The sequence below is a fragment of the Schistosoma haematobium genome, chromosome 1, assembly GCF_000699445.3.
Source record: "Schistosoma haematobium chromosome 1, whole genome shotgun sequence".
Taxonomy (NCBI): Eukaryota; Metazoa; Platyhelminthes; class Trematoda; order Strigeidida; family Schistosomatidae; genus Schistosoma; species Schistosoma haematobium.
The window spans coordinates 31,178,364-31,196,175 of record NC_067196.1 but is presented as its reverse complement, the minus strand read 5'-3'; the positions used below and the strand labels follow the sequence as shown (position 1 = coordinate 31,196,175).

The following is a 17,812-nucleotide window of genomic DNA, read 5'->3' as shown; positions in this document are numbered from 1 at the left end:
GATGCCACCCAATCCTGAAGCAACACTTTGCATTATAAATAACACTAGTTAATAAATAAATAGCGAATATTTTGGATTTGTTGTGGGATTTTGTTGGCGAACAGTCTACCACGAGTGAAATAAAGTATAAGACGTAGAATACGTAAAATACACATCGATGGTACTTTACAAACTATATCAAACACGCCAACAGCTTATTTTTACTTTTAAAAAACGAATATTCAATGTGGGATCTATAATTACTTTATCATTGAACAGTGACCACTGTCATTTATGTAAGGTCATTCTCAAAGGTAACCGAATTCTATAGATCAAGTTGCAGTATGGTCACTAATCTAAGTAACTCAACATCGGGTGCACTATGTTGAGATGTAAGGTGATGACTTAGCTTCAAAGTCATAGAGAATGTCACTGAGATAACCAGGCCACGACTGACCTCTTGTAAGACTGAGATGTATTTACAGTTGTTTAATAACTGATTAGTGACTAATGTCATCAGTCTCCTTAAGATTCTATGTTTTGTAAATGTTTGTCAAATCGGGAAATTGAGTTATCACCAATATTCTAGGACTATCATTCCATTCGTTGATATATAACTTATTAACAATCTTAGTTTCAAATTCATTACAAATTTGTCTTTCAAACAACTCAATTTTCTGATGAACAATTCGTTACTTAATTTACAAATATGTTAGTATTTCAAAATAACTACACTTAGTGGTTTGTATGTTACTGAAGAGAAAGAGAGCAACGAAGAACCACAGTAAATACTAAAAGAAAAAACTAACAATGAACTTTAGATGTGATCCCAAAATATTGAGAGGGATTACGAAAGTGAGAAAATACATTAAAAGCATTCATAATGTGGATAGATAAAAACAAACGTGAGTTTTTAATATCTTCAGTCATGAATGTCATGCACACCCCTACAGCACATCTCTAATACGGACAATAACAAGTGATTAAACCAATAATATTTTCATACAAACAATGTTTACTGGCAAGAAACTCGAATATATAAGTTTAAGTCATTAATGATGTGGTTCTTTTACCAAAAACAATGTGAAAAGTATGACACTGAAATCCAATGGTAACGTTTATTCACTTATGGAGCGATGGAATTATGTACTGAACATATTTCATAGGACTGGTAAATATGTGCTTTCAGTGACCCATCAACTAGTCCCTAACTTGTTACATGACAGTTATCTATAAAGTACGAAAGTAGGTTGTTTGATGAAGTGGTAGATAATTTACTATAAGTACGGAGTATTCTAACGGTAATGACGTTAACTGACAAATCAATAAACAATAAGCCCTATTGATGGAAATTTAATCATGAATCGAAAAATAGTTTACTTTGATGACACAGTCTAAAGACATAAACGGAATGTTTGTCAATAAAGTTGAGGAAACCATGGGATATTTATACAGTCACATCTGTTTAGCGCAGCAGAAAATTGGACTTGGCTAAGTGAATGTTCACATTTTCCTAGGAAAGTAAAAGACATTTAAAGTCTGCAGAATTTTGATCATAGGTGTCTTAGAAACATTGCTCATGTACCACGGAGCAATCACTTAGGCTATGGTGAGATTAAACATAGAGTACTAGGTAAAGACGATAAATAAGTTGGTAAAACTGTGAACCTTTAACGACTTAGGTGACTGGGAAACGTGTCACGTAGGTCCAGTCACCGTTTACCCCGACACAGTGCTGGTTGGAGTAGGAACAGATTGGAAGAGATCTGTCGATGGCCAAAGCAAGGCGTATCTGAAGTCACTGACTGTTGGTGTGGTCTGTGTTGGTAAGTGTAGACCACCTGGTTGGAGTCCTTGATATAACCACGATTAATAGTTGGAAATGTTTAATGAAATGCTTCAGATCGGTTATGATGGTAAAGATGCATTCGTTGTTCCTATTCCTGAAGATCTTAAGTCTCACTATTCCTTCGTGTATGCCTTTTCATTTTGTCTTCATGGATTATATTCTCAATACAGTATTTTTTTACTAACACTGTTCCCAAGACTATTTTAACTCTCTTGGTATTCATCTTGTTAGTTTCATCTCGTTGCCCTGAAATGACAATCTGAGCTAAATCACACCAATGTTAGGCTCTATGTAGATTATGGCTAGTTGACTTTTCTTAAATATCGAATACTTCTAGTACCAAAATGAATCTGATCCCTAGCATTTTTTAAAATTAGTAGGCAATATAAATAGTTTTAGAATTTTAGTGAAATGAAACAAACGACTCAGTGACCAAGTATAAGTTCCTATGCTAGACTATCGTTACAGTGTCCATATAAAGTATCAAGAAAAGAGCTAACATAGTACGACTGCACACTAAACCACAAATATGAAAATAGCAGGTCTGATTTTAGTTAGTGTAGACAATATATTCATCTAAAAATAAGTTAATCAGTTAAACTAACATTACTAATCATTATGCATAGTTCAATTTTATATTACTCAGTAACCAGTCTATCCATTGTATCAATATCAGTAATCATAGTAACAACTCATAATGAAAAAAACCCAGTATAGTAACAAAAAATTTCAGTAACCTCAAATTTTGCTAGTTATACTAAATGATGTCACAGTCTGTTAAATTTAAATTAGCTCATCATCCTAGTATTGAAAGTATGATGAAAAAACAAACCTACAATACATTATTGTACATCAATTATTCGCATAATTAGTACTAATAAAAAAATAGGTGTTTCATTTAATTTACATGCGTAACAGCTAAATCAGTTTTGGTCTTAGTTTCAGATGCGGCTGTTTGTAGTAGATTTGTTAGTAAATTGCCTCGACCACCTGGAAATACTATGTCATCACCACTGACACCACAAACACCACCATGTTCATTATCATTAGAATTATGCTGTTGATTAAGATCACGTAGATTTTCTTCAGTTAAATGTTCTGTACGACGTAATGTGATGATTTGTACATTCGATGCACAGTATACCTTAGAAAAAAAAAACAACAGACTGATATTCATATTTAGAAGAAAAAGTGGCTTTAACTATTCAATTCTCATTTCTTTCTAACTAGGCGGTTTATAATGCAGTAAAATATACTCACAAAGTAAGAGTATTTTTTCATTCTATGGTATGTTATAGACTACTTATGATTGTTATCACGATTTGTTTTACCGTTATTAGATTGACAAATTAAATTTGAGTTTTATAAATAAGGGCTATTATCTAGACTATCGATATGAACATTACAAAAATGATTGAATTTACTATAAGGATAATCTCTGTTTTAACATGATACAAGTCCTTACAACTCACCATTACTCATATGAATTTAATTACTGAAAGAAACAAATATTGTAGGAAATACACTATCTTTACTAAGAGATTAATACTCAAAGTTAATCAATTAACATGTCAGAGATATCAACCCTACCTTATGCAAGATAGAAGGACCGATTTTTGTTCCATTCGTAAATGTTTCTTATCATTCTGTGGATTAAACAACTTCATGAATCAATGAAAAAATGTCACTACTATAACATGATCATGAGTTACATATATATTCATTTTACAGAAAAGTTAATACAATTATATATATATATATATATATATATATATATATATATATATATATATATATATATATATATATATATATATATATATATATATATATATATATATATTTTAACAACGTAATATCAAATTCATTCATAAATATTTACAATAATAACACATTATATAGTAGAGATTTGATATACATCGAAAGACTGAACTTTCTCAATAGAAAACTTTTATAACAACTAATCATGTAAATGTATGTTCTATATAAATGTCTGCATTTCATCACGATACAATGATGAAATTAATGGAATTTAGACATAATTATTACTTCATCTACATCATTTTGTACATATAACCTTAGTGTTTTTCTTTCTTTTTTTTTTTAATTATTATTTTTTTGTAACAGAAAATTTAATTCACATCATAAATGATATTTAAGTTATTAACAGAAAATCACATGGATGGGTATAAGGTAACTTATTTTTAAATAATACTACTAACACTTGAAAACAATCACATAATGGAATAATAAATTAACAATACAATCTTATTATGCTGTTTTTTTTACGTTTATTTACTTCAGTTATAAAATTGATTGATATATGATAATATTTATAAATGAAATCAAACAAAAATACACTTGTGTTAATGTCAAACTAATAAGTTGAGTTTATTGTAATGTAGTGAAAATTTCCATTTTTTTAATATTTGGTAAGTGAAGAATAAATGAATCGAGCTTTTAAGGTTATCCACCAAATTCTATCAAATTTGCTACATGATTTACGAGTTCGTTTTTTGTACATTGCTGAAACCATTGGTATCCATGTTCACAAACCAAACTTTTGCATTTAAAAAAAGTTTGTACAACTACTTTCGTTACTTTGGCCATCGGTAAAATATTTTCATATTTCTTCCACTGTTTGTATTTTACTTATTCTCAACATTCGTCTCGTGATTCTTACATAACTATTATTGTAATGTTCTATGAAAATTAGCAACGGCCTAACACCTTTGTCACTAAAATCTTAATAAAACCCATTCTTGCTCATTCTGATAAATCTCTCAATGTCCCAGATAGAGTAGTATCTTACCAGAGTTTTATGAAACTGACTTTTTTTCTGTATATTTCATGAATAGTGTATGGGATTCAATTTAGATATCAATTAAACAAAACGTGAATTCACTATTTGAAAATTAGACTACCTTTTCTTAATAGTTCAAAATACTCCTAAGCTCCAAACTCTACAAATGCTGAATATTTGTTTTATAATTAATTTTTAATATGTAGATAATTAAGCTCGATAATTTTTTATTTGTTCTACTAAAATCAATCGGTTGCTTTATTCACAATTTCTTTAATCGACTTCGTTTTAGTAATTCAATTATGTACAAACTACATAAAACAGTGTTAAATTTGGATTGTTATTTGAAATGCATTAGAAATACTTATTAGTTCGAAGAAACATTTATCAGTTATTTATATAAAATATATTGAATTAATAAGCAAATGAATAAAACAGAATTGATTATCAATTGCCTTTAATTTAACCTACTTGACAAGGATGATTGTTGATAGTTTCTTTACGATCAGATCGCCAACCTAAAATTCCCGATTTACTTCTATATGTATAATACAGACAAACATACCAATAAGTATACATGTATTCATAACCAATAAAAAAATGTTTTAACTGGGGAAATTTATGAAACAAAATAGTAAAATATGAACTAAGTAGACAGAAAAAGAGACAACCATTGATTAAAAGAAATATTTAAATGGAGAAACTCTATCAAGAACAAGCAACGAATGGTAGTCAAAATGTAGTCAACTAAAAATTATTGCACTCAAATAATCGTTATTTATTAGATTATAAGTGAAATATAGCAATATGGAGATCACTACAAGCATTATATTGGGAAATACTAAATAAGTATATAAATAATTCGATTATTTAATTTATCAAACAGGTAACTATCATTTCATATACAAACTCAGTAAAGCTTGTTTTGTAACGGTTAAAAATGTTGCTCGTATCTACATTGAAGGATCTAAATAAAATAGTATACAAATTTTTTGATAATTCATCATTTTAAATACGAACTTTCAAATCAATGAAGTACAAGTCCTTATAAGGTTGCATAATTATATGCTTGTGTCTTATTATTTTTTAGCTAGTAATCACTACAGAAACTAATATGGATTCATTCAACAAGAACACACGGTTTGTTTATTTAACCACATAAATCATAGTAGATAATTAAGAAAATTTACAGTAAATATATTTAGTGTACTTGTCTGAACAATGATTTTACACATACTGAACTATTTCCATTCATCAATCCATACTATTTAAGATTAAATGAACTGTATTCTACATCAAACTACGCAGACAAATTAAAAGAAAACATTGCATGATATATATTTTCAAATCCTTGGTGTAGTTCATTATCCAAATACGGGATAATAAACTCAGACTTCAACTACACTTTTGTGACGGCTAGTAATATTATCCGATTGTCCAAACCGGAATTAAGTGAGATTCAAACCGCTGACCTACTGGTTAAAAGTCAAGCTATTATACCACTCTAAGTTTATTGACCTACTAGAAAATGGTCTGTGAATTTGTGATACGAAAATATTTAAAAGTAATGTCTAACTAAATAAATTTTGACGGTTTACTTAAATAATTCGCTGTATTTACATCTCTTACAGGGATTTAATATTGAACTAAAAACTTTTCGTCAGATACTTTTTTTATAAATATCTTCATTTCCCTTTACAATAAAATGTTTGCTTATTCATTAATATGGGAACGTGTCGGACATGTTAATTTGAGATGCGTATAAAGTGAATTGTCGAATACAAAGATCACTACAAATTAAACATCAATTTTTTGATCTATAAGCATATTTTATGGAAGATTTCGTATTCAGAAGCAATTTTCAGATAACTGAACACTTTATTGTAGCTCTTGATTTGAGATGAAATCCGCTGGGAATTTACTTTGTTTATGAGCCAAATATTATGAGAAAACAAATTCTGGAACCGCAAAGTGTACATCACATATCCAGTCACTTATGGGAATAAAAAGAACATTAGGAAGTGATGAGGTAATCCAATTATGAACAACAGGACGTCTAGTGCTGTTAGAGGTATAAAGTCGGTTTTCACTTCCCGATCGCGTAAACAGTGAAATGATATTTCTTGATGGACCTGAAGAAAAACTGGATTAGCTCTGGTCGTACCGACATGGTGGCGTGACTACGTTGTGAAAGAAACTGCTTGAAATCGATCACATGTGGCCTTTCTGTGAGAATTTTGTGATATGCTAGCTCTACGCTTCAAAAACCTTTACTAACAAGGACGGAAATCCGTGTATTGGTGGCGTGTGAAATTTTTAAAGCTGAACCTTTCTAACTTCTTTCTTTTGTTGTGAAAAAGCAATGTTGCTGCAAATGCTAGTTGCCCAAGGGAAACAACTTACGACCACCACTCCTCAGTACAGGCGGAAGTACGACCTCACCCTAGTTTTACCGTCCTCCAACTGACCTGACTAACATTACAGGGCTTAAAGGAAATATTGTTCCACCCAACATAACTTGATCAGGTCATTACGATGGGCCGATTTAACTACCACTTCAAGCTAACAGCTATAGTCGGGTCTCACATAGCATCTGACTGACTGATCACTTATAAAAAATTCGTAAAATGTTATAAATATCTGAAGTTGCCGAACATTTTTCATTTTAGAAGAAATCGATTGGTAACCCAGTCATTGTATAAATCGATCGGTCTAAATGATACAGCTCTAAGGATTTCGTCGAGTTTGACGATACACCTTGCTGACCAATAAAAATGAAAAAGTTTAGATTCTATGCTTTATTTACAGCAAAGCATATAACCAACACTAAAACACTACCTGAGTAAGATGTTTATATATATACACCCATACAAATTGATTTTATTTTGGATTTTTGTAAGCAATGGTTCGAAATTTTAGATAACATAGCTTAGAATCATTTGAAATGGAGTAGGTGCATTCACTCTTTGTCTTCCTCAAATCTTAAGTTTCTAAACTATCTTATTATTTTTTATTTCACGAACCCATATTTTCTCGAATCTCTTTTCTTTTTACTAATACTGTTACTACTTTTAACACTCTAGAGTTTGAAAGTTTGTAATAAAATCGATAAGTAACAAGTTATTATGAAGTTGACTTTGAATGAGACTTTAAAAAATAGGATGTTCGAAATCAAATTATAACAACTAATAGTACCATAATGAATTTTATATTTATCCCAAACTAATAGAAACCATATATTTTTAACTAAATATTTTACTGGATTTGTGAATATTTTCTGTTAAAGATTTTGACTGTGATGTCACACTGACTGCGTATAGAACATCCATATGGACACACACATAATTAAAATAAGGATATCTTGAAGAAGTAATCAATCACAAGAGAAGCTGTTAGTCAGTCGACAATTCTATTGCCAAAGGAAAAAAAAGTATTTTCGGCTAATATATAAAAGTATATATTATATGACCAAGAGAACTCACTTCTCAAACTCTATTTTATCTGTATCCAAATATGTAACGAAAATAGGTTGAGTTAATTTGTTTGCAATAGTACTTTCCGAAGGTTCACGTACAAAGAGTTGGGCAGCAGCAGTAGCTGCAGCACCGGCACCACTTCCGGCACCTGGTGTGCTATCCATTCCATCGGACCGACTAAGTAAATTTACGTTATGCCGATAAATAGTTCTATCAGTGTGGTTTACTTCATCCATATATGCTCCAGATTCTAGATAAGCAGGAAAAAGTAACATGATAACATATCTTCTTGGATGTGTACACTAATTTCTATTTTACAAGACCTTAAACAATACAAGTGAAAAGCTTACATAACTCACTACACTATTTAAACTCAGCCGTGACCATAAAATACAAGGTTAAATGTTTTTTAGCATTCAAAAACATATATCTTCCTAAACACAAAACGTATTTGCATGAAACGTCTTAATTTCTTAGTGGATCAACATATTCTTTTCAGGAGTAAACGTGGCGATAATTCCACCAAAAAAATTATATGTAGAGTGAATATTGTTGTGTTTTTAATATCTGCCTACATTTCGGTCATTATTACACTGATAGACAATCTGTGACTCTATATTAACTTAATCAATTGTTTAATAGTTTCTTTTCACAACATAATACTACTAATTTGTTCACAGTGAAGTTAGTAATGAGCAAGTCGAAATAGATAATTGGTAACATCGTTTACATGTTTTAAACACATTTAACATACACTCTTTTGATAATTGCTCACAAATATAAAACATAGAATTGCTCTATATCCAAATAAAGAGAGATCTATTTGACCTGGAAATTGAATATTCAGCATAGAATGATAGACATCAATTTATAAACCTTACTGGAACCAATACGTAACATATGAAAATAATTGATATCATACCTCCGGCTCTAAACATATAGCTCAGATGACCACGAACCCATGATGCTGAGCCATTAAATCCCAGTAGATTCGTATCAATTCTAACATTTGATCCACATTTCCATACCCGACAAACATCACTTGGGCACATACGCGATACAAGTGGTACTAAAACGAATTTAGGAAGCACATCGACAAGACGCTTTATAAATAAATAAATTTACGACTTTAAGTGGAGTTTGAAGAAAAACAACTTCAGAAAAATGTACGTTTGGTTAGATATAATTCACATATTTCGGAAAAAATGAACCCGTTTAGTCTTTTAAAAACCTCTCTAATAAAGTAAGCATCATGCAAACGTTTACCGAGTTGATTATGACTAAGTTGGAAATAAACTTGATTTCTAATGTAACTCATCTTGCCAAGCGCAGCTTCATGAGCTAGGTTTTGAAATACACATTTTGTGAGAGAGCTAGGGATACTGGTTGGCTTGAAACTGTGACCTAATGGTCGAAAGCAGTGTGTCAATCACTAAGTCACATGACGATAAGTTCGGAAGTCAACAAGTAACAACTCTATTCATTGCGAATAAAAAACCGAACAATAAAAAACAATTCTCTATAAAAGACTTTCAGTTAAATCTCTAGTGTAAAAATCACTAACTAAAGCAGATTCGAACACAAGGTTTATTTTCATAATAAAATACTAATATCCCAAAATAAGTGAAACTAGTGCTGATTTTGACTGTTATTTGGTAGATCAATAGCGCTAATATTCAAGATTAGAAATAATCTAACATTAAGATATTTGTATTTAAATTTGATTATTCGGTCATAATTTTCAATAGGTTACTTGTAAGAGCACATGCACTGAAGGAGAAAAAATTCTGTTAACAAATTAATCTCAATATTACAAATACCTATTGATAACATGTGCAACTACATTTACTAAGTTACATTTTACAACAAATAGTTACCTTAGAAGTATTATAAATTCATCAAGCTTAAAAAGGTTAGCTACTGAAACGTTATTGATTAGCCGATACATATGTATACAATACAAAGTACCTCAACGGTTTCACCAAAATTTATAATGTGATGAGAATATAATAACTTACGCCAACTAGTGAACTCCCATTTCATCTCAATATAAAAATCGGGGGTTTCTCTGAGCTTCTGTAGTAAATCTGCAACTATAACAGCCTGATGACGGACAATCTGAGCATCTCTATGAACCAAGATTAGTTTAACAAGTTCAGGGTCTCCTGTTGCAATGGCCTCCTGTGCAGCTAAATTTTTATCGATAAAATCAAACTTCGAAACAAATACCTGTCCAGAATTTACTAGTAGAAACGCAAGCGTTTGCACCATGGCGGAGTAAAACTCGTGCAGACTCCAAATGATCAAGTACAATGCATAACATTAATGGGGTTCTCCCATGAGGATCCAGTTTCTCTATATCATGCTAGTGAAAATGCATTTCGTCAAATTATGCATATCCGTACCTTTTTCTGGTGAAGTAGCTCATCCAAAGCCATATAATCATTATTCCAAACATGGTAATGCAGAGGGTATAGTACTTTTGGATCTTCCGTCGTCATTGTGTATTGTAAGAATTAACTAAAAAGAGAGTAGCATCAAAAATATTACGATTGAAGAAGGGTCGTTATAGAGTTTATTACTTTTTAAATCTAAACGACGATTCATTAACATGTTATCAATCTTGCGTAGATAGCTTCTTCGATTCAAAGCATTTGTATGAACTGGAAAGTTTAGTGGTCGTCTAATACAATGTTTAAGTTTGTAACTCATTATTTATACATCCTATGATTCTGGTCACATTTATTATGTATCCATAAGACAATATTTGATGGCGAAAGCCTAAGTATGCAAGTGTGCATGAGAATGGAATGTAATCGAAACTATTACTTACTTTCGCCTGTCACCATTCGTGGAGGAGCATAGGCCACCCACCAGCATTCTCTATCCTGGTCAATCCTTTATAGTTACTATTCATCCTCTTCACATTTGCTCCCGATTCCTGATACAGTGTATTCTTTGGTCTTCCTGTTTTCCACTTCCCTTCAGGATCTCAAGTTATTGCTTGAGTCGTGATGCAGTTTGATGATTTCCTCAATGTATGTCCTATCCATTTCTAGCATCTTTTCTTAATTTCCTCTTCAGCTGGAAGTTGTTTTGTTCTCTCACAGTAGGCTGTTGCTGATGGTATTCGGTCAACAAACATTGAGAATCTTGCGTAGACGATTGTTTATACATACTCATACTTTTTGGTGATGGCTGTAGTGGTTCTCCAAGTTTACGCTCCGTACAATAGAACTTTCTTGACGTTTGTATGGAAGATTCTGACCTTCATACCAGTTGACAGTTGTTTTGAGTCCCATATAATCTTCAACTGTAGGAATGTGGCCCTTGCTTTGCCAATCCTCGCCTTTATGTCTGCATCGGATCCTCCCATCGGAACTGTTGGAGTTTAATAACTCTATAGAAAAAGTCCACCTTGTCACTCAATTTCGGTGATTATTCACTAAAAATAGTAGAAAGGTCTAGCGTTGGTGTTCAAAATTTATTTGGCGAATGAGATTAATAGCTGATGGCTAGAAATAGTAAATTGAAGGATAATTGTGTTGGGTTGGCATATAATCGTAGACTGTGACTTCCGATATGAAATGCGAGAGGCAATCTAACTTATTGGATTAAATCGTTATCAAATGCACGTCAGAATTACGAGCAACAATAGCACTGTTGTACACACTACATTATTCCTGGACAAAGATGTATATTTAAAAAAAGGGACCTTCATAAATTATTTTTACTCAACTATTATGCGTTTAAACTTATGAAATTTCAATTCGATTTATTTAAAATGTTTGTGCACTACATTTGGTGTCCCAGTGTATCAGGGTTTCACGAGTTGTAAAGAAGAATAACAAACGTTGGTGGTACTCGAATATATATTATGCAGGATCAAATGCTCAAGTTCTAAGAATGTTGGGCTACAAACATGCTTATCAGATGACTCTTCGAGTGAAAATACCGATAAGTAAAGTGACTTAGCAATTGGTAATGATCAAGTGTTCACTAAACACATGAAACCAGAAGACGTAACCGCTAAAAATAAAATTGTTAGTCCAAGTCCCAGAGTAATAATGGTATTATTAGTATCAGTGGTAATCGAAAAGATTAAGCATCGATGACTTGGTTCAAGAAATATAAATTAGTGAAATGGAGAAAAATTATGAGGACTTCAGAGGTCTAGAATTTGCAGGAAGAACGAATGTACCTGTGCCATTGCAAACGATTTTGAGCCGTTTCATTTATAGTCTTTAAACATTGGTTACGATAGTCAAACGGACTCCAACCAGGTACTTTACACCAGTTTACATGGCTCAGTTCAATTACCAATAACTTCATGAACTGATGCTATGTTTTGGTTTGGCAGCCCTTAACGTTTTTTCGGCCTACTCCTACACGAGACAACATAGCCTATCGAGGTAGGCGATGGTTGAGGATATCTAATAAATGTCCCAACTACTTTAGTTGATAAACATTTACTGCCTTATTAATCAATTTACCATCCTTACAAAGTGTCCTATTTCTAACTCAGCTATTGCTTACTCAGTGGTCCTAAAATACACGAGGATGCTTCTAAGACACCTATGGTCGAATACTAGTAACCAACGAATGTTGTTTGTTCTTTATGGCTATATTTTACGGCCGCAAAGCAGAACATAGTAAACTGATGAACAGTAAACTCTTCATTTGGTTGGTAGACGAATATCTCACCTACACCAAAAGTGATGCAAGTTGGGAAATACTAATCGAGCTTTCTTGAGACAACAATCTGTCAATGCCGATGAGAACCTTAAGAGAAGTGAAGCGATCAACAAGCTCAACTACCTCATTCCCTATCGTAAATTCAGGCGATGACGAAAGACAATCCTGAAGCAACATTTTACATTCAGAGAGAGAGAGAGAGGGAGAGAGAGAGAAAATGGAATCCCAAACGCGCCTGAATCGTTGCTTAAGTTGGTCAGAACACTGCATTTTGTCAGCGTTTCATTAAAAAGAACTATATCATCTGTGTATACTGAGTCAACAAATAAGGGCATCAACCCCTGAAAAGTAAAACCACGAAAGTTTTATTTCTACAAGCATACCTATTATGAAACTAAACAAAAGTGAGGAAAGCAGACAACACTGGCGAACACAACTTGAAGTTATAAATCCTGATGACAGTTTGCTATAATCACTGGCTCGATCAGTAATTTAAGTAGGAAGAAACCTTTGTATTTACTGGGCTTGAAGTTTTCTTTCTAAGCAATACATTTACAAATGACGTCTTGCAATCAACAACTACTGCATTTTAACGGATAAGTTCAATGTACGCACCTTTAAAGTTGTATCTTGAAATGATCAAAATATCCACACCATATTTTGTTTCCTATATGACATACAAAGCTTGAGGTCACATGACTATGTGAAAACTGACAACAGACTTTAGTGTTGCCATGGGCCTTAGTCGCAACTACTTTTATCTGTGTTTTTTATATTTAAAACCAAATTCAAAGATTAAACTTTTATGCTAAGATCTGACTAAGTTCTAGGTTTCAATCAAAGAAAGTTATCCCGCAAAAAACGCAGTTTTCTTGTCTGTATCTTCTACAGTGTAGTTTAGGACGGCTTATAAATGCTTTCCACTAGCCATAAAAAGCAGATTCAGTAAATGTAACAGCCTCATCAGTTATACGTTGACAACATACATCAACAACCATACTAAACAGAGAGTTCAAAAATTAGAATATATATTGTGTAATAGCTACTGAGAAACCAAGTTCTTAGTAAATAACAGTTGAATCTACCGGTAACGGCTGAAAAATCAAATTTATTACATCAAGGAAACTCAGGGCAGATAGTATTGACTGAATAAAGAAATTAGTAAAAGCCAATGTAAAGCCAATGTGAAGGTTTTAGCACTTTAATCAAGCATCTGCACACTGAAACAATTTCAAGGTGATCGAGAAATATTGAGTAGATTTTGATAGAGAAGAACCGAACGATAAATGATTTTCCGTTCGATAAAGAAATCGAGATTACATAAGCCCATTAATATGATGAACACAAAGTGTAAGGCATACATAACCCTCAAACCTTGACTCACTCTTGCAACTGGACCAGAAAAATATCAATGTGAATCATATTTGTTCTTCAAATGCAAGTTTATGAGCTTGGTTTTTTTTTTACAGTATATAGTCACGTCGTCTTGACAAACAAGTTTCAAAGACACTCCGTAAAGGTCTACTCACATTGGCCACGAAAAATGGTTAACTATAGTGAAATGCTTAGGTTCACCATAGTAATACATCTCATATGTATCTATATGGCAGCATATTCTGATCAATTTATATTGATCTGTTCAAGTTTTGTAATAATCAGTATATTTTACATAAAAGATACTGGGATATCGAGATCATTACTGAGAGTTGCGATAGGGATTGTACTTCGAGGGTTTACTTGAACTAACAAGTAAATGTAACAAAAAAACAGAACAGCAAAACATACCTGCTGGGAAACCTTTTAAAATTAGGGTTATAAGGCGGTTGATGAAATAGATGCAGTTAAACACAAACTGTATTAACGAACATTTCAGCGTCATCTATCTTAAATATTGTTATTCAGCTGCCTTTTGAAAGTGTTATCCATATTTTATACGTTTCTACGTACTAATAAATAATATAAGCAAAATGAATAAAGTTAAAACATTGTTATAGTAATACAATAATAATACAACATAAATAGATGAAGACATCTCTCAATCAAAATTTAAGTCTGTATACCTTTGTCTTTACAATACACACATGAACTGACAATGTTTTTGCATTCATCACTGGTATTTTGTTTCGGGTCACACTGAAAGAGATGGAGATACCGTGTGGCACTGCGTGTTATCAATCACAGCACACTTCGTAAGAAGAATCCCGATTAAGACAGATAAGATGTTTGTTTTTTATCTGATGTGAAACATAAATCATGCTATTGAATAGGGAATCTACTGAATATGATTGTATCAGTGTTTTCTTTCGTATGAAAGTGAAATAATTAAGCAGCCGCATAGCAAGAATTCAAGCAAACATATTTTAACTCTTATTAGCTTTTAGATGATTATTTGAATATCAATTTTTCCTAGGGACATATCCTCAAAAACACTGCGCTAGCACTTAATAAGTAATGATTCAATTTACATAATCAATGAAAGTCGACAAGAAATTTGCATACGTTAGATGAAATTATTAAACAGATTTGCTTTGTAAAGATAGTAATATCAAAATTTTATGTATACTGATGTGCTGTCACAGAAGTAAGTTGGAGCAGATTGTAAGAGCCACTGATAATATCTGGTTGACTGTGATTACTATCTTTCACAAGTTACGCCTCGAAAAATTATATCTTAGTTATATGTGCTTTTACAGTTCTGATATGTTGTCAATGCAAGTTCATAGGGAAAATATTCATTTTGTTTTATTTTATAATTATGAGTCAGCAACAAATTGAACTTCTGTTCATAAAGCAGCAGCTGAACAAAAGCAGTATACAGGTTCTCTGAAAATATCTCGATCCAATTGGAATAAATTTCATTTATTGTCAAACAGGACGCTTACGAGGCATGTCCTTTGTTGTCTGATATTAGATGTAAAATAAAATTTACTAGGCTATATGTGGACGGTATGAATACTTAAATGCCTGGAGAGGTTAGACCTGAAAATTTGACCTCCATTTTGTATTTTGATCAAATATAGATCCGTCCCATAACATGAGAATGACTTCCCAGTATTCAACGAATGGTGGCGTATAGGAGTCTGTCAATCATGAAACCTGTCACATAGACCTTAGACGATGCTGCGCAATAAATAATGACTATGGCTATAGTCTGATTATCTAAGTCAACCGCAACATACAGCCCAATAATACGGAGAATAAATAGTAAGTCTTGCTTGCTAACAATGTTGAACATGAGTCACATTGGTTGTCCAATGACTAATAAAATGACGATCAACAGTACACTTGAATGGAGTGAGCTGACTGGTTATCAGAACTCCAGGTTATTACTAATGGCTTGTTTTCAAGCTCTCCTGAGCGCCGAGTTAAATCTACTTCACACTATCCGTACGCTTCTGAGTGCTAGTCAGTTCGCTTCCGAAAACTGAACATTTTGCATTCAAAGCGACCACTTGATGCAAATATTCTAGTAGTTTCACTTGACTTTGAACACTTTTAGTGCGGAGCTGTAGTGTTAATAGTTATCAGTGAATGATACTAAAGTGAAAATACTACCGGAGAGGGTTACTTAAAATGCAGGTCTGCACGGTGTTTTGATTTCAGTGGAAATTAGCTTCTTCGTAGAACAACACGAATATCTATCATAAATGTTTTTGAATTAGCACTTTATTTTTGGTTCCTCGTAAACGATGTAACTCATGCTTTTGCTGAGAATTATAAGTTAGAATTGTAAATTTCAGCTTTTTATCGATAATACTGGGCTTAGCTAATTTTTTTCTACAGTTTCAAGGATCGTGCCATTTAGTGAAAAAAACAGCTGGCAGGTTAACAGTATTTTTGTCCCTATAGTTAACAGTGTAACAGATCTAGAGCTAATGTACTGCTGATACAGTTTAAGTGTGAATGCTTTCGACTTAGGATCGCAACAAACTACGTCATGTAGATTTCGTTACTTTAGGATAAGCGGGAGAATAATAACAATGAAAACCGTCTCCTAAGATTTGAATGCCGGCAGTTTTTAGCCTATCCAATACAATCATCCTGAATACTTCATTTGTCCCACGGTAGTGATGAAAAACTGAGCAGCCCTTAAAAATTATTGTTTCTTAACACTCAGTGAGAACCAGGATGGTTTGTGTGCTGTCTCAGAATCCGTCATTTGGAAGTAAGATCAATTAGACGTAAGAATAGCCTGAATTTGCTTCGAAATGATCATGTGTTACAAAAAGATGGACGGCATATGGAGGTCGAACGTTCAGGTTGCGTTCATAAAACCTGAACACTTCCATTTCATCTGCATCCATTGTATCCCTATTATCTTAGGAATTGTAAGTTTGTTGCTACTGAATAGCTAGACACTAGCGTCACTTGTTAGTCAAATTTAATTTTGTTGAAAACATGAATCTTTTAGAGACAAAATGGGATACCAGGATGAGTGATTAGAAGGTATTTTTCTATTCATGGTCCAGCCTTCGACTCTATTCGGTCTTCAAAAAACTATTCAAACAAAGCAATATTGCCTGAATGGTACTTTAGCAGTTCACTTGGTAGGCTAAACCATAAACACCACGTCTCATCTTCCTGTGCCACAGTTCCGCGCTGGTCAGAAAAGCACTTTGGAGGTAAATGAATCCCCAAAATAAATAGCTCTGCAAATCTTCGACACTGATTCTGACGTCATTAATTTTACTGGACACACCTAGTTGAAGGCGCTCGGTCAGGCATACTCAACATGTATGTGTACGCCTTGCTGCTTGTTTCTTGTAACTGGTAATACTAAACACCTCCTGACATATCTTCAGTAAGGTCGATGCAGTAGGTAATGATTTCGCTGAAAGGTTCTGTGACCGGTCCTTTTCCTATCCGTGTACTCTATGAAGACTTCGTAGATTTGTGTACAAGTTTTCAGACTTTATTAGGATAAACTAGCTGCCTTTTCGATCATTAACCTTGTGTACATTTCTTAATGCCCAGTACCCGCTTTGATCTGATTGCCTTAGTGAAATTCTG

At 32.8% G+C, this 17,812-nt stretch overlaps 1 protein-coding gene across 1 annotated transcript in view; it reads right to left on the bottom strand.

The window, feature by feature from the left end:
* The window catches only part of ANKRD13A (Ankyrin repeat domain-containing protein 13A), a 33,758-nt gene extending 19,139 nt beyond the window's left edge, over positions 1-14,619 (bottom strand). Inside the window, exons 1-8 of the mRNA XM_051215692.1 lie at positions 14,588-14,619; positions 10,513-10,627; positions 10,337-10,472; positions 10,126-10,296; positions 9,030-9,176; positions 8,114-8,357; positions 5,103-5,169; positions 2,736-2,972 (exon numbers count right to left, since the gene is read on the bottom strand). Coding sequence (XP_051073706.1) covers positions 2,736-2,972; positions 5,103-5,169; positions 8,114-8,357; positions 9,030-9,176; positions 10,126-10,296; positions 10,337-10,472; positions 10,513-10,608 — 1,098 coding nt within the window. The 5' untranslated portion in view covers positions 10,609-10,627; positions 14,588-14,619. The remainder of the gene's footprint in view (positions 1-2,735; positions 2,973-5,102; positions 5,170-8,113; positions 8,358-9,029; positions 9,177-10,125; positions 10,297-10,336; positions 10,473-10,512; positions 10,628-14,587) is intronic.
* Between the last annotated feature and the right edge of the window lie 3,193 nt (positions 14,620-17,812).